Source organism: Biomphalaria glabrata, chromosome 13, assembly GCF_947242115.1.
Source record: "Biomphalaria glabrata chromosome 13, xgBioGlab47.1, whole genome shotgun sequence".
In the NCBI taxonomy this organism is placed as follows: domain Eukaryota; kingdom Metazoa; phylum Mollusca; class Gastropoda; family Planorbidae; genus Biomphalaria; species Biomphalaria glabrata.
In genome coordinates, this window is record NC_074723.1 from 965,700 (window position 1) to 993,237 (window position 27,538).

The 27,538-nt window shown below is 33.8% G+C and overlaps 1 protein-coding gene across 4 annotated transcripts; it reads right to left on the reverse strand.

Moving 5' to 3' along the window:
- Positions 1–3,827: 3,827 nt before the first annotated feature.
- Positions 3,828–27,082, reverse strand: LOC129922285 (homeobox protein 2-like). Of its 4 annotated transcripts, XM_056007654.1 has the most exons (7): positions 26,965–27,082; positions 19,982–20,186; positions 17,611–17,755; positions 13,267–13,405; positions 12,941–13,030; positions 12,206–12,294; positions 3,828–11,731 (listed from the first exon to the last, which is right to left on the reverse strand). In XM_056007654.1, exon 7 carries the CDS (start codon positions 9,784–9,786, stop codon positions 8,437–8,439), a length of 1,350 nt encoding a protein of 449 aa, XP_055863629.1. In that variant the 5' UTR covers positions 9,787–11,731; positions 12,206–12,294; positions 12,941–13,030; positions 13,267–13,405; positions 17,611–17,755; positions 19,982–20,186; positions 26,965–27,082; the 3' UTR covers positions 3,828–8,436. The 4 variants fall into 4 exon arrangements, with proteins under 4 accessions (XP_055863629.1, XP_055863630.1, XP_055863633.1 ...); XM_056007655.1 differs by lacking the exons at positions 17,611–17,755; positions 19,982–20,186; positions 26,965–27,082 and adding an exon at positions 15,122–17,274; XM_056007658.1 differs by lacking the exons at positions 17,611–17,755; positions 19,982–20,186; positions 26,965–27,082 and adding an exon at positions 14,152–14,170.
- Positions 27,083–27,538: the final 456 nt, after the last annotated feature.

A 27,538-nucleotide genomic window follows, 5' to 3' on the forward strand; every position in this document is an offset into this window, starting at 1 on the left:
TAATCAATGACACTAAGACATTACCATTCTCAATGTAATCATTGATACTAAGACATAACCATTCTCAATGTAATCATTGACACTAAGACATAACCATTCTCAATCTAATCATTGACACTAAGACATTACCATTCTCAATGTAATCATTGACACTAAGACATTACCATTCTCAATCTAATCATTGACACTAAGTCATTACCATTCCCAATCTAATCATTGACACTAAGACCTTCCATTCTTAATCTAATCATGGACACTAAGTCATTACCATTCTCAATCTAATCATTGACACTAAGACATTACCATTCTCAATCTAATCATTGACACTAAGTCATTACCATTGACACTAAGTCATTACCATTCTCAATCTAATCATTGACACTAAGACATTACCATTCTCAATCTAATCATTGACACTAAGGCATTACCATTCTCAATCTAATCATTGACACTAAGACATTACCATTCTCAATCTAATCATTGACACTAAGGCATTACCATTCTCAATCTAATCATTGACACTAAGACCTTCCATTCTTAATCTAATCATTGACACTAAGTCATTTCCATTCTCAATCTAATCAATGAGGTTAAGATGTTTCCATTCTTAATCTAATCATTGACACTAAGACATTACCATTCTCAATCTAATCATTGACATAACATTCTCAATGTAATCATTGACACTAAGACATTACCATTCTCAATGTAATCATCGACACTAAGACATTACCATTCTCAATCTAATCATTGACACTAAGACATTACCATTCTCAATCTAATCATTGACACTAAGTCATTTCCATTCTCAATCTAATCATTGACACTAAGGCATTACCATTCTCAATCTAATCATTGACACTAAGACATTACCATTCTCAATCTAATCATTGACACTAAGACATTACCATTCTCAATCTAATCATTGACACTAAGGCATTACCATTCTCAATCTAATCATTGACACTAAGACCTTCCATTCTTAATCTAATCATTGACACTAAGTCATTTCCATTCTCAATCTAATCAATGAGGTTAAGATGTTTCCATTCTTAATCTAATCATTGACACTAAGACATTACCATTCTCAATGTATTCATTGACACTAAGACATTACCATTCTCAATCTAATCATTAACATAACATTCTCAATGTAATCAATGACACTAAGACATTACCATTGACACTAAGTCATTACCATTCTCAATCTAATCATTGACACTAAGACATTACCATTGACACTAAGGCATTACCATTCCCAATCTAATCATTGACACTAAGACATTACCATTGACACTAAGGCATTACCATTCTCAATCTAATCATTGACACTAAGTCATTACCATTCTCAATCTAATCAATGAGGTTAAGATGTTTCCATTCTCAATCTAATCATTGACACTAAGACATTACCATTCTCAATCTAATCATTGACATAACATTCTATGTAATCAATGACACTAAGACATTACCATTCTCAATGTAATCATTGATACTAAGACATAACCATTCTCAATGTAATCATTGACACTAAGACATAACCATTCTCAATCTAATCATTGACACTAAGACATTACCATTCTCAATGTAATCATTGACACTAAGACATTACCATTCTCAATCTAATCATTGACACTAAGTCATTACCATTCCCAATCTAATCATTGACACTAAGACCTTCCATTCTTAATCTAATCATGGACACTAAGTCATTACCATTCTCAATCTAATCATTGACACTAAGACATTACCATTCTCAATCTAATCATTGACACTAAGTCATTACCATTGACACTAAGTCATTACCATTCTCAATCTAATCATTGACACTAAGACATTACCATTCTCAATCTAATCATTGACACTAAGGCATTACCATTCTCAATCTAATCATTGACACTAAGACATTACCATTCTCAATCTAATCATTGACACTAAGGCATTACCATTCTCAATCTAATCATTAACACTAAGACCTTCCATTCTTAATCTAATCATTGACACTAAGTCATTTCCATTCTCAATCTAATCAATGAGGTTAAGATGTTTCCATTCTTAATCTAATCATTGACACTAAGACATTACCATTCTCAATCTAATCATTGACATAACATTCTCAATGTAATCATTGACACTAAGACATTACCATTCTCAATGTAATCATCGACACTAAGACATTACCATTCTCAATCTAATCATTGACACTAAGACATTACCATTCTCAATCTAATCATTGACACTAAGTCATTTCCATTCTCAATCTAATCATTGACACTAAGGCATTACCATTCTCAATCTAATCATTGACACTAAGACATTACCATTCTCAATCTAATCATTGACACTAAGACATTACCATTCTCAATCTAATCATTGACACTAAGGCATTACCATTCTCAATCTAATCATTGACACTAAGACCTTCCATTCTTAATCTAATCATTGACACTAAGTCATTTCCATTCTCAATCTAATCAATGAGGTTAAGATGTTTCCATTCTTAATCTAATCATTGACACTAAGACATTACCATTCTCAATGTATTCATTGACACTAAGACATTACCATTCTCAATCTAATCATTAACATAACATTCTCAATGTAATCAATGACACTAAGACATTACCATTGACACTAAGTCATTACCATTCTCAATCTAATCATTGACACTAAGACATTACCATTGACACTAAGGCATTACCATTCCCAATCTAATCATTGACACTAAGACATTACCATTGACACTAAGACATTACCATTCTCAATGTAATCATTGACACTAAGACATTACCATTCTCAATGTAATCATTGACACTAAGTCATTACCATTCTCAATCTAATCATTGACACTAAAAAATTAGCATTTTAATCTAAAAATTGACATAACATTCTCAATGTAATCATTGACACTATGACATTACCATTCTCAAAGTAATCATTGACACTAAGACCTTCCATTCTTAATCTAATCATTGACACTAAGTCATTACCATTCTCAATCTAATCAATGAGGTTAAGATGTTTCCATTCTCAATCTAATCATTGACACTAAGACATTACTATTCTCAATCTAATCATTGACACTAAGACATTACCATACTCAATCTAATCATTGACATAACATTCTCAATGTAATCAATGACACTAAGACATTACCATTCTCAATGTATTCATTGACACTAAGACATTACCATTCTCAATCTAATCATTAACATAACATTCTCAATGTAATCAATGACACTAAGACATTACCATTGACACTAAGTCATTACCATTCTCAATCTAATCATTAACATAACATTCTCAATGTAATCAATGACACTAAGACATTACCATTGACACTAAGTCATTACCATTCTCAATCTAATCATTGACACTAAGACATTACCATTCTCAATCTAATCATTAACATAACATTCTCAATGTAATCAATGACACTAAGACATTACCATTCTCAATGTAATCATTGACACTAAGACATTACCATTCTCAATGTAATCATCGACACTAAGACATTACCATTCTCAATCTAATCATTGACACTAAGACATTACCATTCTCAATCTAATCATTGACACTAAAAAATTACCATTGACACTAAGACATTACCATTTTCAATATAATCATTGACACTAAGACATTGCTATTCTCAATGTAATCATTGACACTAAGACATTACCATTCTCAATCTAACTATTTGTACCGTCTTGAATGGTGTGAATGTTGATTGAATGGTATAAGGGCCTCTTCTGGCCTTCATGTAGTGTTCTTGTATTCTTAATCAAACACATCACATATTATGGATAAAATAATTACAAACTCCTCTCTGGCAGACAAATATTTATTACATCAAATAATAGTTCATAAAGTAGGCAATCTCAGCCATAAAATATCATCACGAATTATTTCATATCAAATACAAACTACATCTTTAGAAATATCTCCAATTAGGTACTCATATTATTTAATCCAATTTCATAAAACAGAGACACCTACGTCTCTTGATACATCATGGTGCTAACTTACTAAAAAATCGTGGTCATGTGATCAAAAATGGTACCTCTTTGCTCGACAATGTGTAAGACCTATTTTCACGTGAACTGAAATCATCTCGTGCATCTCACTCTAATCATAGTGTTACACCATTGACACTTAGACATTACCATCCTCAATCTAATGATTGTCTCAGTGTTATCATTGGCACTAAGACATTACTATTCTCAATGTAATCATTGACACTAAGACATTACCATTATCAATCTAATCAATAAGACTAAGACATTACCATTCTCACTGTTATCATTGACACTAAGACATTACCATTCTCACTGTTATCATTGACACTAAGACATTACCATTCTCAATGTAATCATTGACACTAAGACATTACCATTCTCCATCTAGACAAAATTTACATGGTCACAGTTTAAAAGTGAGTAAAGCAACAAACAACAATTAAATTTAAGAATCTATATTCATTACCCAGCTCAAATACAAACAGATGCTTAGATAATAATAAATAATTAATAATATAAATAAAAAATTTGTATAAAAAATATCAATAGTGCAACAACTTGCATTTTTTTTTTTGCATTTGCATAGTAACAGAACTGGTATAGAAAAATACAAAAGACATAAATGTGGGAGCCACCGCTGGGCCAAAGTAAAAACACAGCATATTTTTATTTTTTTAAGCATTGTTCACCCCAGCAGCAGTAAATCGCTACATGGCTATTTAACAAAGCAAAATTTGAGTAATTTAATGGTTTAATAATAATAATGATGCTGAAGATAAAAGATGAGTGCAGTGTTTTCATAAACCCTATTACAACCTACTTTCCTCTATGGCAAAAAGGTGCCTGAGTTAATCTTTATAGTGCTTACAGGAGTACCCCTTTACGCCATCCTTGAAGATACCATTTGGCATGCAGTCGCCCCCCATGTGGGATAATTTTCCAACCCATCACAGCTGTTGAATAAGTATTTCTTCTATACTACCCACACCAGCCTCCAGCAGAACATTTTTTTAAGGTAGTTCTGCCAGTGTATGAAAGTTTGGTGAGAACTACTGCTTGGATATATATATATATATTTAATATGAAACTTGAAAAAACGTCTTTTTTGAAACAAAACTAAATATAACTTTTATTACAACATAACACTAACCCTAATACTAACCTAGATGAAATGAAATAAATCTAGTAGCAATAATATAAAATGGTATTTTAAACAAAATCTAACTCACTACAAAAAACCTGTCTGTACAGTTTCAGATCCCTGGGTAATTTGCATTACACTAGACCATTTTTGTAATTTCACCATCCTCACTGCATATCCGCCAACCAATCGCTAATTTCTCAACGTTACCTTGGAAACACCCACACACACACACTCCATAACACTGCTATACACATTTTTATGAACATACATTATATAAACATTGTATAATTATGTCTTTATATAACTTTTGTTTTATAATTATTTTATCTAAGTAATTGACTAAGTAATTGTAATCATCGTCCTAAATATAATTTTGAGATCTTGTTTTCTAGTCTTAACATTATGAAAGATAACAATCTAAAAGGTTAATAGTTATTGAGCTAACAAACTAATATTAGAAAATGGTAAAATAAAAAAATCACTGAATACAATATATTTACAGAGTGCGTCAAAAAAAATGTATACACACTTTGAACTGTCATAGACAATTTATTTCCCGTTCTACAATGCTAAATTTCAGCACATGGAAAGCTTAATGTCTAATTAAAGTCAAAGTCATCAAGATAAGGCAGAGGAAATGGTTGGGAGGGAGGGGGTCTGTCAATGAACGTTGAATGGTGTAATATTGAGTTCTTACTTCCTGAAGTACTCTAGACACGTGACAAGACAAACACTATACGACTGACTCAAGTCCGTTCAGCAGACAACATGAAGTTTATTTTACTATAATAATAATAATATACTGCACTCCTTGTTAGTGCTACAAGTCAAGAAATAATAATCCTATCCGCATAACAGCGGTATCAAAAGTATCCAATACGTTAACAACAAATCATGTCTGCATCTCAGCGGGCAACACTGTGTAGAAATATAGATTAACTAATACATGTCTCAAAAGACCACTGGCAACAACTGCCCACAAGTTACTTTCTAACTGAAATTACTACACTACTACTAAGTCGCTACTGTCCATCCCGGACTAAAATATACTTGACCACTCGGTCCAAAGAATAACACTTGACTTCTAACTTGACTTCACTTGACTGCTTTACTTGACTGACTGACTGACTTCAAAGTCAACTTTATTCATTCTACTTCCTGTTTTCTACATTAGGAATTCCACGTGTCTTTTAAACTATTAACATGATGTGAACTTTAGATCATGCAATGTCAACTAAGACTGTGACATTACGCCCTTTCCCTCAAAAAAAAAAGATTTTGTAAAAATCTTTTGAAATTTAAGTAATAATACTATTATATGTATAGTCACATCTTTTGAGAGAGAAATAATCCATACAAATGTACAATGTGTGCTATAATCTCTGGCACATGTCTTATCATGCCATCAAAAAATTTGATGAGACTAATATATGGTCTCATTTGACCTTACAATATTTGAAAAAATATTTGTCTGTGTAGACAATACTCATAGTTGTCAACATTACTCAAAAAGCAAGTGTTTCTTTACACAAAATTTCAAAGTAAATTCTCAATTTATCAAAAGAATGCTTTCAATATTAATTTTACAAAGGAATGAGCAGCCATGAAAAATGCTCGTATACAAATATACTTAGTTTATCCCATCAGTTTACATAATCAAATGAAAAATATTGACAATGGTTACATGGTCAAATGAAAAGATATTGACAATGTTCTTTAAAATAAATCAATGCAAGTGAAATGTATCTATAATAAATATTTATGTTGTCTCAATGGTTTATGTACAAAAATAATGGCAATGTTTTGACAATGCTACTAAATCATGAAAGTCAAGAAAATATATTCTTTAATGATGATTTATGAGGAACATATTTAAATCATCAAAGTCATAAGCATATTAAAGCATCAAGGTCGTTATCATGATATTCATTTGGCTCATATGTCTTACTGTGAGCACAAAAAGTTCTTTTAACATAAGTGTAAGTTACAATCTTCTCTCGAAAAAATGAATCAGCTTTTCACGTTATGTAACATCAAATATGTTACTTCGAGCCATTAATAGTGCTCTAATAGTCTTCATCACTCAAATACAATGTTCTATTCAAAAATCAAATATATTACTTTGAGCCATTAATAGTGCTCCAATAGTCTTCATGAATCAAGTACAATGTTCTTTCAAAAATCAAGTATATTACTTCGAGCCATTAATCATGCTTCGATAGTTTTCTCATATCCATACAATATTCTTCTCAAAATTAGTGTTATCATCACATAATATAAAATATACTGCTTGAGCCATCAATAATGCTCCAAAAGTTTTGTCATTAAATACAATCTTCTCAAAAAATATCAGTGTCTACATCACACATCATCAAATATATTACTTCACGAGCCATCAATAATGCTCCAATAATTTTCTCATATTAAATACAATCTTCTCAAAAAGTCAGTGTCTACGACACACATCAAATGTATTGCTTCACGAGCCATCAATAATGCTCAAATAATTTTCTCATATTAAATACAATCTTCTCCTCAAAAAATCAGCGATTACATCACACATTATATATATTACTTCATGAGCCATCAATAATGCTCCAATACTTCTCATATTAAGTACAATCTTCTATTCAAAGATTCAGTTTGCATTACACAGTATCAATTATTTTTCAAGCCATCAGTAATGCTCAAATACATCTCACTAATTAAATACAATATTCTTTTCAAAAAATCATTGTTTGCATTACATATCATCAAGTGTATCGTTTCAAGCCTCGAATTAAGCTCAAATAGTCTTCAAAACTGATATGTGGGAAAAAATAAATTCATCAGTGAAGATCAATGTCACAGTCATATCTATACAATTTACAAAGGTTATGTACATTTGAAAAAATGAAAAATACATTTCAATAAATAGTGTCACATACTCAGGTTTTAATATGACTGCGTTCTGTTCAAATGGACTCTTGGAAAAATAATTTACACATATGCAAAAATTGGGCACATATGACCTTTTGAAGTGTCATGTGTACAAATACAATCAAAGTTATATGTAGAATATGGCATCAACAGATTCAATGAATTACACTTGTACTGGCTAATGAGTCCTTAACGATGCTAGTGTTATGTAAAATAGTGTGATAATTATAGTTGTTGACTTATGTGAACAATGTCATTGTTTAGTTATATTACTGATATTTAGTGATTTTGTGATGGTGTTGTATCCTATTGTATAATAAACAAAATTGTATGTTGTGCTGCCCTATGTCTAGCTTGCTAACTACTTGTGTCATGTGTGTTTCCAGTTCTAATGTTACTGTTTCGTGATGCGTTGTCCAGCCCGTTTGTAAGTAATGGATAGGAATTATTTTCTAGAGTTGAGTTCATGAATGCTACATGTTCGTGTTCGTGAGTGTCGATGGTTGCGGCTGAGTTGTCATAACTGCTAGGGCGTCTATGGATTCTATTGTTGCTGTTACTTTGCCATCTGTTTGAAGTATTTCTGTTGTATCTGTTTCGTTCGTAGCCATCACGTCTGGATTGTCTATGATAGTTCTGAAAGTTGTTGGTATTGTATTGCTGTCTTCTTTGATAGTTCTGGAAGTTGTAATTATCGTTGTTGGTGTTGTATTGCCTTCTTCTATCATTAGGGCTGTAACTTTGGGTTGCTCTGCTGTTTCTTCTGTTGTCATATTTATTGTCTCGATATGTGCCACTTTGATACTGGAAAGTGCTTCTGTTGATTGATCTACATTGGCTCTTTATGTGACCCTTTATGCCGCAGTTAAAGCAGGTTTTATTGTTGCTGCTGTATTTGAATTTACTTGAATCAGTGTTAATGGTGGCAGCTATTTGATGGTCTCTTCTGTCGATGGTGTGATTGGGATGGCTGTCTTTGAATAAATTCAGGTTAGTTATGAGTTCTGTTTCGTTTTTAATTTTCTTCTCTTTCAGGAAAGTGAAAATGTTGTCTGTAACATTCAATAGTACACTGTCAATTAAGAACATATCAATGATTTGGTCTGGTCTCGTCATATCACAGTTGGAGAGTTCAAGCCACTTTAAGATATTTTGCTTAATTTCAAAAATAATTCTGTTGTAATCACCGTTCTTTTGCAATCTGATGTCTCGAAAGAGTTTTCTGTAGTGGTCCTCGGATTTGCCAAAGTGTTCGAGGAGTCTGTTTTTCACAGCCTTGTAGTCAGTCTTTTGTTCGGGTGTCAGGGTGGCTATTATGTTCAGCGGTTCACCTGCAAGATTGGCGAGTAGGTGCTTGGCCATATCTCTAGGAGACATGTCATACGTTGAGGCTATGTGCTCAAATTGCACAATGTAGTTTTCAAGAGTTTCGTTTTTCTCATTGAACTTATGGAACTTCGAGACGTATGGTTTGGCTTGCTGTGTCAGTGGTTGTAATATGTTCGGATTCACTTTTGCAGCTTCCAGTTTAGCTAACTCAACTTTTCCCTCTATTTCTTTCTGATGCGCTCTTTCTGCCGCTCGTTCCGCTACTTCACGTTCTTTCTTCTTTAATTCATCCAATTCTCTTTCGATAAATTCTCTTTTCTTTTCACCCTTCAATTCCATTTCTCTGGCCAACTCCAAGATTTTATCATAGATAGACATTGTTGATAGGTATGGGTTTAGGCTTCAAGTGTGTATAATGTCAATAAATATTAAATAATCTTCAACGTGTATAAAGTCAACAAATATATAGGATTCCAATCTGTATGTAGTATTAACTGTGTAGTGAGTGCTTAGTTATCAAAATACAAATAATAATGTCTCACTTTGCATGTATCTTTGATATTTAAATAATAGATGGCCAATAAATGTGTTGAGTTTGTAATCAATGTGTGCCAAATACAATGTACAAATGAGTCAATAGTAATAAGTGTTGCGTCAAAATGTACCAACAAAATAATCAGAGTACGAGAAATGTGTCAATACAAAATAAGTACAAGAGCTCAAAAAATAAGGCTCTAATTCAAGTGATAGTATATATGTACACAATATTATTACTTCAAATATATCTTTGTAACATGTTATATGTGCAGTGAAAAAATGAAAAAAAAATTAATTAATGAGAGAATAAAGAGATAAATTAAAGTATAGGTGACGAACACAAAAACAATATAGATAACAATACAGTCTGCTTTAAAAGAAATCAATAAATAGAAGACTTTGACAAGAGAATCACAGATATGTAAATACAAGACTTACACAAACAAACAATATGAATACAAAGAGAAATCACACTACGATTGTACAAACAAAACTATATACCACTAAACAAAAAATTTCAAAATGATCTAGAAGTCCCTACCGAACAAGGCTGGTCTACTCGGACCTTATTAGGACTAGGAGAACAACAAGAAAATCCCTAAAGATCCCTATCAGATGAAGTGAAATGGAACGGAACAAATAAATTGTGCCGATTCAGTCTCAAAACATAAGACAGACCCACGCCGACCGCCCTTTAAGGTAACAAATATAAAAAATGAAAATCAATTTAATATGGTTCCAAGAGTTATCAATCACTAACTCTACATATAATCAACTTCAATTACTGCTATACCACAGCAAAATCAATGTACTTTATTAATCATATGAATATATTCAATCCTTAATTATAACTTACAGACTTTCTTTTGTAGACTGATGTAGATTAATCCTCTCTTGTAGCTTGTCAAATACAAATACAGCTTGAGTAGTTCAATAATAATCCATGGGTAAGGTAACTAAGTAATCCGATTGAGAATACACATCAATGTGAGCATCAAAGTAGTAGTAAAATAATCCAGTCATATGCCATAAGATGGCTCAAATGCTCAAGTAATGTCAAAAAATATTTCCTCTTGACCTTTACAATTAACACAAGTCCAACAGGTAATCCAAATAATCCAATAAGATAATCCAAAATGTAAGTGTAGTAATGCAGGCATGTGTTATTTCTTCGTCGTACAACGATGACTAGGAGAGCGCCAATAGGTACAAGTTAGTCCAACTTCAACGTCAAAGATCAATAATCCAAAAGTACTTGAACATTCGTATAAATAATCCAACAGTACTTAAGTGGAGAACTTCAGCTTAGATAATCCAAATATGTAAAGTCTCTGAAAAATTAGAATGACCATAAGTGAACAGAGGTCTAAATGGAGGACCTTCTGTATAGCAATGTAAGGTGAAACCTCGACAATGCAAGAGCGTGTCAAAAGTTGGTGACGAGCGCTCACGTGGAAACGATGTATCATCTGTCTTCAGGCGACGCCTTGAATTTTACACCCACACAAATGTATCAGCTGTCTTCGAGCGAAGCCTTGAGTTTTTCACCCACACAAATGTATCAGCTGTCTTCGAGCGATGCCTTCAGTTTTTCACCCACACAAATGTATCAGCCGTCTTCGGTTTCTGCCGATGGTGATGTCTCAAGATGTCGACAATAGTGGAGAAATAGGCATTGACCAGGTTTAAAATATACATATAAGATCCTTTTTTGTCCAGTAGATATAATGGTCAGTTTGTAGACTTCATCAAGCCCTAACTTGAGAACTGCTTGGTCAGACACAAACTGTGAAAGATGGAATGTGATAATATGAATATATATATATGAATACAATATTAAAGTGCTGACTTATTTATTACTAAAGCATCTCCAGATTTTCTTTTGCTAAGTCTTTCTTTTAACCAACTGGTGTGGCACAGCAGTAGGCTCTTTTTTTTTTCATTGCAAGTCTATGGTTATTTTTTAAAAATCTTTTTGTCTACCAACACTCTTTAAACTATTTCCCAGGTGGATTCCCTACTTTAAATTTCTGTCTGTTAACATTTCAGCAAAGGTACAAGATATGAATACATTGCTTATGTCCTGAGAATGTTCTGCATTAGACACTTTAGGCCTTCTCTGCTACTCTATCACCTAAATAAATTAAGTTATGCTTCTTTTCCTTGCTCTTTGTTTCACTGCCAAGTTTGATACTTAATACAAAAAGAGTCAAAGGAATTCATCAGATTAATTTAATATTTAAAAATAGAATTGACTCACCATTAGCTGTCCCAATGAATGAACCATAATGTCAGGTTGACCATTAACCCTATCTTACTGTACCAGACATTCATGCTTGTTAGTTTAGCCTAAAGATAACAATGGTAGTGATATTTAGCTGCAAACATTTTACTAAATTTATATAACTGGTAATAAATTATTGTTAAAACAAAAGAAAGTCCATAGAAAAGAGATACAAATAAAACATAAAACAGTCTAATTTAAAACTAAATAAAATGATTAATTAACACATTCTTTTTAAGACTGGATGGCTGCCTGGTTGTGCAGTATGCACACTGGATTATCTTTCACAATGGTGGGAAGCGTGGTCGAGAGGCCAAGTGCGCTTGAACTTGGCTTGGCTACCTAGAAGGGGGCTCGAGGTTCGACACCCGACTCGGGCAGAGATGTGTTTACTGAGCGCCCAAAGGCAGCACAGAAAACCAACTCCTAGATACCCCCTCCCCCCCACCGGTCCACAAATGAGATTGGACCAAAAAGCGCTCTGAGCATGCTATAAGCATGAAAGTAGCGCTTTATAAAAGCTATAATAATAATAATAATGGTGCCAGGTTCATATTCTGCCAGCTGACATCAAACTTTTGAATTCATTTGTCAGTAATTATATTTTCTTTTTTTTTTTTTCAATACAAGCCTCATGCAATAGCAGTCTTTAACTTTTTCTTTATTGTTATAAATTATTTTAAGCAGAAGAATCTAATGAAATATACTTACAAAACTTCTTTTAAGATTTCAAGTTAAAAGTTGTGGGTGAACATCATCCCAGGGTATACCAGGACCTATACAGATAGAGTGGTCATGAGTCTGAAATACAAATAAAGTGATTGTGTCTGAAAAACTTTTTTCTTTTATTAATCAGAGTTAATATGTCATCTAGGTATGTCAAATAGATAAGTTTTCCAACCTGTAGGTATGTCTGACAGATATGTCATAAAGAGTCTTACAGTCTAGTAATGTAACATGCTGACAAATTTTTTCTTTAGAATCTTAAGGGGAGGGGAGGGAGGTAAGAAGAGTGCTTTTAAGAAATTATTACTCACTATGGTTTCAATTACAATGGTCAGGTCAGTTCATCAGGGCTGATCAATCCAACATAAGATCCACTATTTGGTAATTTACCTACGCCACTGTCATGCTTTAAATATTTCCAGCCAATAGAAGTAAATTGAGTTGTATGTGCTGAGAAAGGAAGACAAAAAAATGTTTGTAAAATGTTTCACATATTTTAGTTGTTCCTTCAGAGTTGAAGATAATTTACTTCCTAGTCCTAACTTCCAGCAGGATGACAGCAGGCAGGGTATTAACCCAGGACCATCGAGAAGTCCAAACAATATACCACACGACCAGGCAGCCAGCCTGTATGTATTATAAGTGTGATTCAATATGTTATAAATCTATATTTTATATATGTTATAAGTGTGATTCAATTTGTTTAAAACTACAAAATTCATTTTTTTTTAGGTTTACTGTTTTTGACAGTCAAAATAGTGGTTTACATTTTTTTCCCACCATTTAAGAATTCCGATTACAATACAAAATTAAAAAAAATAGAAAAAAAAAAACCACATACACACATACAAAAGATTTGTAAAAAGCCTTGGCAGTCACATCAAACATTTTTTCAAAACCAACAACATGCATATCCTTGATACAAAACACACACACTGGTCATTTTAGCCATAAGAGATGTACCTGTTACCAGATGTACCAGTAAGGTTGATTGGCTGTATTGTTAAAGATTAAAAGCAAACCATTATCCATACAGATCTAGTTTCACTAGAGAAAAGATTTTTTTTCTTGGTATCCAAATTCTTATGTATAAGATTTCTATAATGTGTCTTCTTTCTACTATAACATGCTCAGTACACTTTTATTGTATAAATACGGTAAGGGTTATATAATTAGGCTCTAAATGAAAGATTTACCTGCTTTCCATATGAAGGGAGGGAGGGGGGGGGGCAAACATTATAGTTTCGGTTCTAATGCAGTCATAAGACCATATCTAGTATGACAGTCGACAGTAGAAACTTGCAATTAGATTCCAAGCAATAGTTCTACAAGTATATAGTGAATTTAAGATGTAGCACATAAATTATAATTTCCAAAATCTAAACATAATTTTTCTATTGCACAAAGTTATCCAGCTAGAGCTAAATTTTAAAGTAAGAGGCAATTCACAGTTGGAAACATATGAAAATATAAAGTAAAAATATTAATGTCCATCATGCATCAGGTTTAATTACAAAATGAGGATACTGAACACTTCAAGAACTTCAAATATTTCCTTTTCCACAACCAAGGTAACCAATCGAGCCTAGTAGGAAGCGTGGTCAAGAGGCCAACTACGCTTGAACTTGGCTTAGCTTGGCTGCCTATGAAGGGGGCAAGAGGTTCGACACACAACTTGAGTTGAGTTGTGTTTACTGAGTGCTTTAAGGCAGTTAGAAAACCTACTCCCACCGGTCCACAAATGAGATTGGACCATAGTGCTCTGAGCATGCTATAAGCATGAAAGTAGCACTATATGAAAGCCATAATTTATTTATATAGTAAATATTTAGGGTTAGAAACATGCTTACAATTCAAGTAGATTTCCTTATTGAATGACACTACAAAATGTAATCATGTATAATCAGGATATTCTTCTTTGTTTTTATTATTCATTAACTTCAACAGACCTACTTTTTTTTCAGTGTCAGAGCAGAAGCACCAACAAATGTTTCATTTTTTAAAATCTTTTTAAAAAAAAAGACTCACAACATAGCAAGTAAACTGCTTTACTATCGAAGTTAGTGGAATTAATTTAGGTGAATAGATAGTTCCAAACAGGATGCATGCCATAGTTTTACTTCTTCTAGACTTAATCATTATTTCAATTTATCAGACAATAGTTACCCAGATAACGATCCTGACTGCCAGGTCGTGCAGTTTGCGCGCTAGACTGTCGATCGGATTTATCGATGGTCTCTAGTTCAAACCCTGCCTGCTCCCATCCCCCGTCACCCTGAGGGAGGTTTGGACTAGGAAGTAAACTATCTTCAACTCTGAAGGGACATCCGAAACATGTAAAACAATTTACAAACATTCCAAAGATAAATACATGTTAAATTAGTTATAACTTATGAAGACATATAGCTATTGACATAGTTTTGATTTAAATTTGAGGATAAAATGTAAAAACAAAAAAACCTTCATTAAAATTATAACAAATAGATAGTTGTATATTCTATAGCCCCATTTTCTAAAAGATCAATAGCAAATATTCTTTTTTTATGCTTTGTTTAAGCCTGCTTAGCATACTTTATAAAAGTGCATAATTTGACTATAGTAAGTATTGCTTATAATATTAGCCTTTTCTTGCATCAAAGTAAATCAGAAATATTATTTTAAAATCAATTGTTGATTTAACATAATCATCAATTTAGTGGCTCAGAAAAGAAAAAATGTCTGAAAAAATGATTATAATTTTTAGAATAGTTGCGGATTAAAATGTAATAAGAATGCCTTTTAAAACTTGCAATCTATAGGGCTTGCTAATAAAAATACCAAAGAGTGGAGATCTATCACAATGTGAGAAATGGCGAGGCATCACTTTGCTGTCAGTACCAAGCAAGATTTTTAGCAGAATCCTACTAAACAGAATAAAGGGAGCATGTGATGAACACCTAAGGGAAGAACAGGGCGGATTCAGAAAAGGGAGATCTTGTGCTGACCAAATAGCTACACTCAGGATAATTGTAGAACAATGTGTCGAATGGCAATCTCCTCTCTATGCAACTTTTGTTGACTTTGAAAAAGCTTTTGATAGTGTCGACAGAGAATCTATTTGGACTGTAATGAGACATTATGGGATCCCCAATAAAATAATAACCATAATCAAGAACCTTTATGATGGTTTCACCTGCCAAGTAACCCACTGTGGCAAGCTGTCAGAGGAATTTCCAGTCACAACAGGAGTCAAACAGGGATGTCTTCTTTCACCACTCATGTTCCTTCTAGTACTGGATTGGGTCACAAAAGAAGCCTACTCTAACGCAGGGAAAGGAATCCAATGGACTCTCATACAAAAGCTGGAAGATCTGGAATTCGCTGATGACATAGCCCTATTATCACACAGACTACAGGATATGCAAGAAAAGGTCACAGCTTTAAGCGAAGTAGGAAAAAGAGTAGGCCTCAAAATAAACCACCAAAAAACTAAAGTACTTAAAGTAAACAATAAACAAAGTGGAGACATAGTATTGAATTCTCAGACAATAGACCAAGTAGAAAATTTTATATACCTTGGGAGTGTAGTCAGTATATCAGGTGGAACAGATGAAGACATTAAACGCCGTATAAATCTAGCATGTCAGACATTTACACAGCTAAAACCAACCTGGAAATCTCCTTACATCTCAAACAAGACTAAACTAAGAATCTTTAACTCTAATGTCAAGGCTGTCCTACTGTATGGCTCTGAATCATGGTGAACAACTGAAGCCACAACAAAAAAAATACAGACCTTCATCAACAGATGCCTGAGAAATATCCTAAAAATACACTGGTATGACAAAGTAGAAAACACCAAACTGTGGGAGATGAGTGGACAGAAAAATATAGAAGTGCAGATCTTAGAGAGGAAGTGGAGATGGATTGGTCACACCCTTAGAAAAGATACCAGCAACAGAGCTAGGCAGGCCTTAGAGTGGAACCCCCAGGGAACAAGACGCAGAGGAAGACCAAAAAGAACATGGCGACGCAGTGTACTTGAAGAAGCAGAGAAGACCGGGAAGAGCTGGGACACCATCAAAAAGCTAGCAAGAGACCGTGGAAAGTGGCGTGTTTTTGTCGAGGCCCTATGTTCCATAAGGAACTCAAAGGAGTGATGATGATGATGAATCTATAGGGCAGATGATGTAAATGTCATCTGTTTCAGTGGCCTACAGTTATAAAGGTATCATGATATGGCCAGCACAATGATAAACCTTCTTTACTTCCCCAACTAATGTCATTAGAATTGCATGGACTTGAGGCACTCTAAGATCCTGAAATTCAAAAACAATCTTCACAAAGATTTGAACCTGAAAACTCTAGCTTAAAAGCAGTTGCACTTAACCACTTAGCAAGTCCTCCCCCCCCCCCCCATATTAAAAAATCAAATGTTCCATTATGAATCAGCACATCATCATTTGCAGAGAGAATTGCTGCCAATCTTCTGACTATACAGGATATAGCTAGCTTAAGTACAATAGAGATAACTTTATTCAAGAATTTTTAACTTTGGCTGAATGTGCATTGTGACAAGCTAATTCAGGAACTGGCTTATACTGTAACATTTATTTAAATATTTTAGACTAAAATTACAACTATTATACACTAAAATAAAATGTTATTTCATTCACTATGTCATTATGTTATGGAGTGTTTAGCCTGGCCCAGCATCCTCCTCCTTTTGCAGCATTACATGTACTGTAATCTTCAGGGGCCCAAAGACTTTTTCCAGTGATGTAAGCCTCCAGAGAATCATATGTTCTTGGATAATGGCAGCTGTGAACAGAATCACTTTTGCATAACACTTTCCAAAATGTACAAACTATTTAAATATATTAATATATGCCTTTATTCTAAAAACAACCTCATAATAATATACTTATTCTTTTAAAAGTTTCATAGAATTTATTACATGCTAGATATCCTTATATGTTCACCTAGATGTCTACAAGCTAGCAGAGCTGTTTGTTAGAAAGTTGATTAGGTCTTTCCAAACTCAGCCACTTTCAAAACTTAATAAATAGTGAACAATACACAAGTTACACCTAAAATAAAAATGCCAACAAAAGAGCTATTCAGGCTTCAGATGGGAACCCACAGACACAAGGCACAGAGGAAGACCAAAAAGAACAGGACAAACACAATCTTCATTTCTTCTAGATTACAGGCATTACTTCAAAAGAGAATATAATTATGTCCTATGCATTTCATGATCAATCTAGTCATGCATGTTAATAAGTTACTTCAACTCTACTAAGTCATTGGTTTTCCTGGCTGATTGAGGCATCCCATTCCACTCTCTAATGGCATTAGGGAAAATTGAAAATAATTATGTGGTGTTGTCTTTTTATCTGTTTCTATCTCGTCATCACTAGTTTTGGGGAGTAAAAAACTTAACCAACATACCCAATAGCATAAACAGATTTAGCTCATTTTTTTTTTTTTATCTTTTAAAATGTCATGAGCAATATCCCATCCTCCATCATGTGCTATAATTAAAATATTTTTAAAAGCCATTTAAATCCCAAGCCCGGGTGAAAAAGGAGGAGGGTTTGGCGTGGGGCTAGCAACCCCACCCTGTAAAACCACTATTGCTACAGAAACGGCAAACTCGACACACCAGGTGGGAGGAGGCTTCAGACATTGCCAGTGACAGATCTTTATGGAGACAGCTTGCCGCCCAATGCGCCGAACAGCGCGGGAGGACCTAAGTCTAAAGTAAGTTTAAATCTAATGCATTTCTCAAAGTCTGCAAATAGAGAGATAACAAAGATGTCTAGTAAATGTTGTATGCAGGCCTTCTAACAGAACTAATAATTTCAAAAACAAAAAATGATTTGGAAAATAGGACCCTAAATATACAATCTGTTGAATTTCAATAATCAATTTATTTATGAACCATCTGGTTTATTATATATTCAAAAAATATTTTGATAAGTTTAAAAGTTATAGAAGATTGTCCTTATGATCACTTGAGAAAAAATGTCAATATACATTAAAAGTCAGAATACTTTTTATATCATTTCTACAATGATTCCCTATAGAATAAGTGATGCCTTTTGATGACAAGAAACTATTCTTTAACTCTTTGACAACTATCAGATACATCCAATATGATCTGGTAAAAACAAAGATCTTCACTTTTTCCAAAAATATACAAGTATTATTATACAGTATGTCTTATAAAGATAGTATAGTATAAAATGTAGACAATTATCTTTATAATAAGTCCCAAGATAAGTTAGGAATGCAGTATTTCCCGTGGCTGTGCAGCCCCAGCTGAGACCTACATATTTATATAATCAACACTATAGCCTCTCTCATTCCATATCTGATGATAAATTAAAATTAGTTGTTAGATTTATACAAAGTCCCTGTGGGGCTGAGGGGCATACACCAGTTGGCTAACTTTCTAGGGGGATGGATTTAGAATTCCAGTAAGCACCATACATATTCATAAGTTTTCAATTTAGATTTGGCTTGAGCTATGTTGCAGAAAGGGTTAAGTAAGGGTTGGAAACAGCATGGAAATCTTCTCCCAAATACTGCTTCTCCCCACATGTTCCCCAAAGAGCTTAAACTGAGCACTGAGCAAGCTTTATGTTATGATAAACCAAAGAAAAATAATAAATAAATAAACATCTAAATTTCATTCAACAGAAAAGTAAAATCTAGACAGTCAACTGTTAATTAAGGCTAGTAGAAACTAGAACAAATATTCGTTTTGTAGAGTTCATTTTCAAGAATGTTTTTTTTTTATGTTGCTATCTTGACTAAGGTTAACTCATTTGACACAGAGGGCATTTCAAACCCAAGCAAAGGGGCATAGCACTTGTAATACATATTAACATAAACTTTTTCATATAGAGTTAAATATAAATATCTTTATATTATGAACTAAACTGTGTATATGTAATAGAGACCAAAAAAAAAAAAAAAACAGTCTAGAGAAAACCAATACATAAGACCATAGAAAGTGTAGGGGCAGCTACGGAAACTTACCCCAAAGTAGTCTATTGTTAAATTATGCCTTCTTTTAGCTCCAGTAATCCATCCCTTCTTTGTCTACTCAATCAATCATATACACTCTGGACTATCGTTTGGTGGTCTCCATGATCCTAGGTTAGACCCCTGCCTGCTGCCACCCCACATCTTCTTGTGGGACGTTCAAGCTAGAATGTAGTTGTTTTCAACCCTGAAGGAACATCTGAAACATGTAAAACATTTTTACAATAATCAGAATGGGTCACCACAATTTAGATCCTGCACACATAATTATTCCAGACTCATCATAGATAATCAGTAAGTCAAAGTTAATAAGTAAATACTGTTTGCATCAATTTAATTTAACTGAAAAAAACAACATTATTACATGTTGTTGTGTTTTTTTTAAAGCATCAAATTTACATAAAGAAAAAAATAATATCTTTTTGATGTATTTTTTTTTTTTTGCCTTTTTATTATGTTTTTCTTTTAATAGGCCTACATAGATCTCTATATATTTTGAACTTCCAAATTACAGCAGCAGTTTTTTGTTTAGAAGCCATAATGATATTATGCACTATGCACATTACCAAATTAGTTAATTTAATTAGGTTTGGACAAAGATGTAAATTAGATTTGTATAGATCTTTACCTTTACCTATCCCTTAGTCTGTTGGACCGTTGGGGCACCAGGCAAGATTTGTTGACCGTCTTTCTCCATTCCTCCCTTTTTTTGCCTTGTTTAGAACCTCTCTCAATGACAGGCCTGTCCATTCTTTAATGTTGTCCTCCCATCGCTTTTTCTGTCTGCCTCTTCTTCTTTTCCTGGCACTGTTCCCTGAAGGAAGGTCTTTGCGAGCCCCGTAGATCTTGTAATGTGACCAAAGGTTGCAAGCTTTCGTCTTTTCACAATAGTTAGCAGGTCGTCATGGGCTCCGATCGCTACAGTAACCCTGTCTCTGATTTCTTGGTTTGTGATGCGGTCTTTGAATGTGATGCCTAGGATCCTTCTGTAGCATCTCAATTCCATTGCTAGGATCCTCCTCTCAAGCTCTGCATTCAACGTCCACGACTCGCAAGCATATAAAATGTGGCCATGACCAGAGAGCGCATCAGTCTGATTTTGGTGCCGAGGGTTAAGCCCTTATCTTTCCATATTATTTTAAGTTTTGAAAGGGCTGCTGTGGACTGTGCTATTCGGGCCAATAATTCGGGTTTTGTTCCCTCATCTGAGACAATAGCTCCGAGGTATTTGAAGCTGTTAACACTAGTTAGCTTTTCACCTCCAATACTGATACCTCTTTTAAAGCCCTGATGGCTATTGGTCATAATTTGAGTTTTTTCGGCATTTATTTGCATGCCATATGCTGCGGCAGTCTTGTCAATGCGCATCACCAGGTCAGCTAGTTCTTCTTCTGTCCCTGCTAGGCCATCAATGTCATCTGCGAAGCGCAAGTTAGTAATTCTTCTTCCTCCAATGCTAACAGTACCTTCATAGCCCTCGAGGGCATCTTCCATTATCCTTTCAAGGAAGATATTGAAGAGTGTTGGTGACAGTAGGCAGCCTTGTCTCACTCCAACTGTGGTTTTGAACCAGTCCCCAATATTATTGTTGAAGTACACCGCACTCTTGGCATCCTTGTAGAGGTTCTGGATAACTTTGATTATGTTTTTATTAATGTTGTACTTTTCCATTGTCGCCCAGAGTGCTCCGTGCCATACTCGATCGAAAGCTTTCTTGAAATCAATAAAGACATGGAAAAGATTCTCTTGGTGTTGGAGATATTTCTCACAGTGTATTCTGAGGTTTAGGATTTGCTCTGTTACGCATATATAGATCTGGAGTCTAGTAATCTTTAATTCATAACATGTTATGATGACTGGTAATCTGATTATAATTATGACATGTCACATAGTGTAAAATAAAAATGATAAGATTCAACTTGGCAGAATTTAAGTCATTGCATGACTAGAATACTAGATGATAAAAAAGTAGATGCATGACGAGTAGCCATGCCATAGGACATAACGTCATAATCATAATCATCTTCTTTTTCTACACTAGATATGTCTAGTCGTCTAGATCTAGAATAATCATTAATCATTATAATCTAGATGTAGATCTAGCTCTAGATACTAGAATAGATTAGAATTAGTATAGTCTACGGTAATAGTTTAGATACGCAGATACCTTTGCCGACCACCATGTTGTTTGTTAAGCATATTTATCTCCCTTACCTATATTGAACTTTCAATAACTTTTTTTAAAGAGAGTTTTTGTTCTTATGCTGTCAACTTATGATTTTTTAAGTGTATTTACTGAAATGAAGGTCTAAATAAAATGTTATTAATAAATTGATGAACTTGTTGTTTCTTCTTCTTTTTTCTACTTATGAAATTATTAATTTAAAAATATATGTTAACAATTAGATCTATAATTAATATATTAACTCACCAAGCAAAGCGAAATAATGATAAAATAAAAAACAAATATGCACGAATAAAATGAAATGAAACACGCATCTATATCTACATGTTATGTTTAATTATTATTATTTTTTGAACAAAACTATACATTATGACTTAGTGATCTATTTAGAGCAATGACAATAAATGATATAGATCTAGTACGGGAAACTTATTACTATAAGAAAAAATACTTTTATTTTTATCTATTGATGATTAAGACTACAGTTAGATCTATACATTTCTAACGAATTTAAAGCGCTCTCTATTTTCGTAAAATCTCTTTCGCCGTGAGGTCTTCTGAGTGGAGTCTACTGTCTACCAGAGATTGTTTGGCGTGTGTTTTATGATCAGATAGGACTAATGTCTGTGATTATAATTTTTACAACTACCTCTGGCTCCACCTCTCTTGGAGGGAGGATAGGTCGAGTGTAACTAGATCAAGAAAGTCTTTGTTAAACGTAACATAGCACCTGTTAAACTATTATGTTCCACAATCTGAAATTTACTTTGGGTAGGGTGGGGATCAAAAGCCAATGTATAAAGAAACAGATAAGAAGCATATACACTACTATTTAGATAATTTATGCATCTTTACTTTCGGAGTTCATTAAGAAAAAAAACAACTCCTCACCTATTACACTAAATTTGTTTAAGATGTGTAGTTGGGGGGGGGGGGGAGGTAGCGACTCCACCTACCAACCCTTCTCTTCACGTGGATCCACTAGCGCCCATGTATTACATTCCGTTACGGAGTCCAAAGCAAGTTTTTCTCTCCCGCCGTACCGTACAGGTGGCGATTTTCTCCGTTTATTCTTACGTACCTTTAAACCCTCGCTGCGCCGGCCGTCACACGCGATCTTTGTCTTTACGGCAGAACTAGGTGTGATGTAATCACCTTCCCCTGTTCGGAGCTTCGCCGGCGCCGTGGTCATATTAGGTCATCTACTGCTAGGATCGCTGGTATGCTCATAAAGGGAGAAGGGCAAGGTACGGTGTTTTATTTGGTCAAAATTTATCCTTCTTTGTTTTCTTTGTCGGTTCGTTTCACCGACATGAAGTTAAACTAAGGTCTACGTCGGATGAGACTAAGACTGAAACGTGACGCAACATAAACGATGTCACGATCAAAACTCTCTTGGTTGTATCCTATAATGTCGGCCAGCTTCTACAGATAGTTATGTACGACAAAAACTCCCGTGGTTGGATCATATCGGTGGTTGGATCATATCGTGTCGGCGGGCAGTCTATAAGTAGTTACATCAAGAAGTAGTTACGTATGACAAATACACTCTGATTGTCATAGAGTCTAGTCCCCCTCCCCTATTTGGTCCACAGAAGTAGTGACCTATTATTTGATCTTGAAGCTCTTTCATCTCATTAAAGAGATTTGATAAAGTCTTTGATTTTCATCGCCCCATCCCTATTTGGAGCCATCACAAGGTTACTAACTGTGATGCCATTGTAACATTTCCCGAATCTGTTATAAAAGGAGTTCCCTTCCACTCTTCAGTCCTATCATTACTTTCTCTACCTTGTTGTAGATATTGCTTATTCTTATATTGTGCATTGTTTTTCATTCAATAGTTCTACTATTTCTTTTTGTTCAATTACGGTTTGTGTGTAGTTGCGGTTTGTGTGTGTCAGGCTTACCGGTATATCTATTTAACTCTGTGCATTAAGCAGTCATTTAAAGATAGACATATTTTATTTATTATTATAAAAACAACGAAGATTAAATTACATTATGGCTACATCATGTCAAGATTGTGTTTATCCGCTTCAAGATTTCTTAAATATGTGTGACGATGAAAATTCATTAAAAATTTTTTTATATAGCCATGGTGTTTTAAGTGAAAAAATGCTTTGTAGGAGGTGCAATGCTGAAATGACCCTAGACAGCAAAACAAACACCTTTAGGTGTACTAAAAGAATTAAAAAAATTAATCCTAATAGGAAACGTGTTTGTGTTCCATGTAACTTTAAAGTATCACAAAACACTGGATCTTGGTTTGAAAAAGTCAAGATACCAAAAAACATAGTTTGTAAATTTGTTGCATTTTGGGTAACCATGCCATTTCCTCGTGTAGACTTTCTTCAACTTGAACTGAGACTGTCAAGGAAAACCATCATAGACTGGTCTTCTTTTTTAAGGGAAGTGTGCGAACACTATGTTCACACTAACTTTGAAATGCTAGGAGGTGAGGGGAAAATTGTTGAAATTGACGAAGCAAAGTTCGGAAGAAGCAAGAATAATAAAGGTCGCTTTTTAAGAGGTACGTGGGTCTTTGGAGGCATCGAGCGAGATTCAAAAAAGTGTTTCGTTATACCTGTGAAAGACAGAACAAAGGAAACTCTTTTACAAATCATAAAAGAGAGAATTTTACCCGGAACGACCATCATGAGTGACTGCTGGCGTTCTTACGACTGCCTGAGCAGCGAAGGGTATCGCCACCTAACTGTAAACCACTCTTACAATTTTGTGAATCCAGAGACAAAAGCTCATACTCAACATATTGAGAGGCTCTGGAGAGAAGTTAGGTGGAATATACCGAAAGCTGGCAACAAAAGGCATCACATGTCTGGACACTTGATGGAGTTTTTATTTCGGTTTAAGAACTCTATCTATCAAAAAAGGTTTCATGAAATCTTCAAAAACATTGGTACTTTATACAGGCCAATATCAACTGACTATGATCCAAAAACAGCACAAGAAACTACACCACCTGAAACAGAGCCTGTTGGTATAAGAGAAACAATGCCTCAAACTACCATCACAACCCACTCACTAGTTGAACCCATTATGACAGCAAAAGAAAGTATGTCAATGTCACAAATCACCACCATCACAAAACACTCTGATATGACACCATCATTAGAGATTACATCTATCCCCACAACATTATTGCCCATAACATTTCCACAACTGGAAAAGGAAATGATTAAACAAAAAAGGATGATCATTAAAATAGCTGCTGATGGCAACTGTTTTTTTAGGGCAATTAGTCAAATTATCTTTTTAACTCAGGACCAACATAGGAATATGAGAAAACAAGTCACTTCCTTTATGATCACTCATGAAAAAAATTTTGAGATGTTTGTGGATGGTGACTTCAAGGTAAGCAGCTATTGATTTTTGCTTTCAAAAAAACAACAACAAAATTAATTAGTATATAATATTTATTACTAACATTTTAGTTTACAATATGATTATAAGTTACATAATAAGAGAAGGATAAAGAACTTGTACTTATAGCTACCATATTTTTTTTTAACAGCAGCATATGGAGCTGATGAAAAAAGATACAACATGGGCCACAACTGCAGAAATACTTGCAGCTGCTACACTACTGCAAAGAGACATCTACACATTCTCACCAAACCACAAAAAAACGAAATACTCATGGTTGTTATTAGAACCTTTATTTCATGATGCAAACACATACATACTATCTCACACAGACAACCATATATGCTGCAACATAACACTATTGCATACAAATGGTAATCACTTTGATGTGGTTGTACCACAAGAGGCCACATGTAACTGTTTTTTGCCAAATCCACAGCTTGGAGTATGATGCTTTAGCCTAAATTTTTAAGTTTTGATTAATATTTCATCTTACAATATGTACAGATTAGATCTATTTGACTATTTGATTTTTTTCTTGCATGCTTTTTAATATCTTAAATAACATTTAATGTCTATTATTTTTATGTATTTAAATGCCTATTTATTTACTGTCAATTTTTAAATTGCCAATAAAGATATTTAATTAAGTATAGAGGTTTGTATATTTAATGGGGTATATGTTTTTAACTTAAAATTTATTAATTAAATTCTTTTTTCTTGCCTTTGTATTTTATTACATAAAAAATACAAATATACCAATTTTTTAAAAAGATACTACATTTTTCTTTTGCATGTCATTAATTTCATCATTAAATAATTTTTATGTCCATTATTTTCATGTATTTAAAGTCAGGGTACCAGTATCTATTTATTTAATTACTTTTATTTTGCCAATAAAAGATATTTTGTTAAGCTTAGAGTTATTTTTATATTTTTCTATTTGTCTGTTGTTATTACTTTAACTACATGATTTTAATTTCGATTTTTAGTTATTTTTCAAAGTACAAAAGATTGTTTGCATTTTAAATGAATTTTAATATTAGATCTAGACTTAATAGCTGCTAGAAAGAAAGACAAAACAGCAACAGAAAAAAGTTGGCAAGTAATTCAAGGGAGATAGTCTAGTACTAAGCCTTAAGATCAAAATGGCGTATTTCCAATGACAATATATGGTAATAAGAATTAAAACTTAAAAATATATATTTTAAAAACTATTTATCTCCGAGGAAATCAAATTACATATTTGTAATCTGCATTTTTTTCTGCATATTCTGAAAATATAACAGAAACCTAATTTAGCGTTTCTAGTGTCGTATACTAATACCATAATCTATAGTAAATTCTAAATTTAATTTATGATAATAATTTAAATAATTATTTTTTTATTATGTAAATTACTTACCCCACAATCATTATTTATATCCATATTCTACAGCTGAAACATTAATATTCCCATTAGAATCTTATTCTATTAAAGCCTACACATAAGCCTAAATATGTTCCATTTTGAAGGCTAGCAGAAAAAAAACGTAATTTTCAAAAAATCTAAAAAATTCATTCCAACATGCGTAAACACCTAAAAATAGCTTCATTATCGCTCTTCTAGGTCAGAGTTAGTAAATTTATAAATAATTTCTTTAAAAACTAGCAGTGCGTGCGTAAACGAAACAACCCAAAATCGGCGACTGTCGGCGCCTTCGACATAGAGGTCACGCTTTAGTTGTCTACCTTCAGTGAAGTCCAGAAGGGCGTCGACGCCGTAGGCGCCTTTATCCCATTGGTGGTTAGAAAGGCTTTTATCTAACTACCAGGCCTGGACGTGGGGCTCTTCACCCCTGTCCTGTCTGAGGGCTCCCAACGGTAGACGGTCATATCGATTGACTGGGCCAGACCGGACCGTTACGTCAGGGCCGGTCCTAGCGATTGCGGGGCCCTATGCGAAACGGATAGTGCGGGGCCCAGTCTGGCAAGGATAA

Excerpts from the sequence above, each read along its gene's own strand:
- LOC129922285 (XM_056007654.1), bottom strand. The coding sequence starts at position 9,786 with ATGTCTATCTATGATAAAATCTTGGAGTTGGCCAGAGAAATGGAATTG.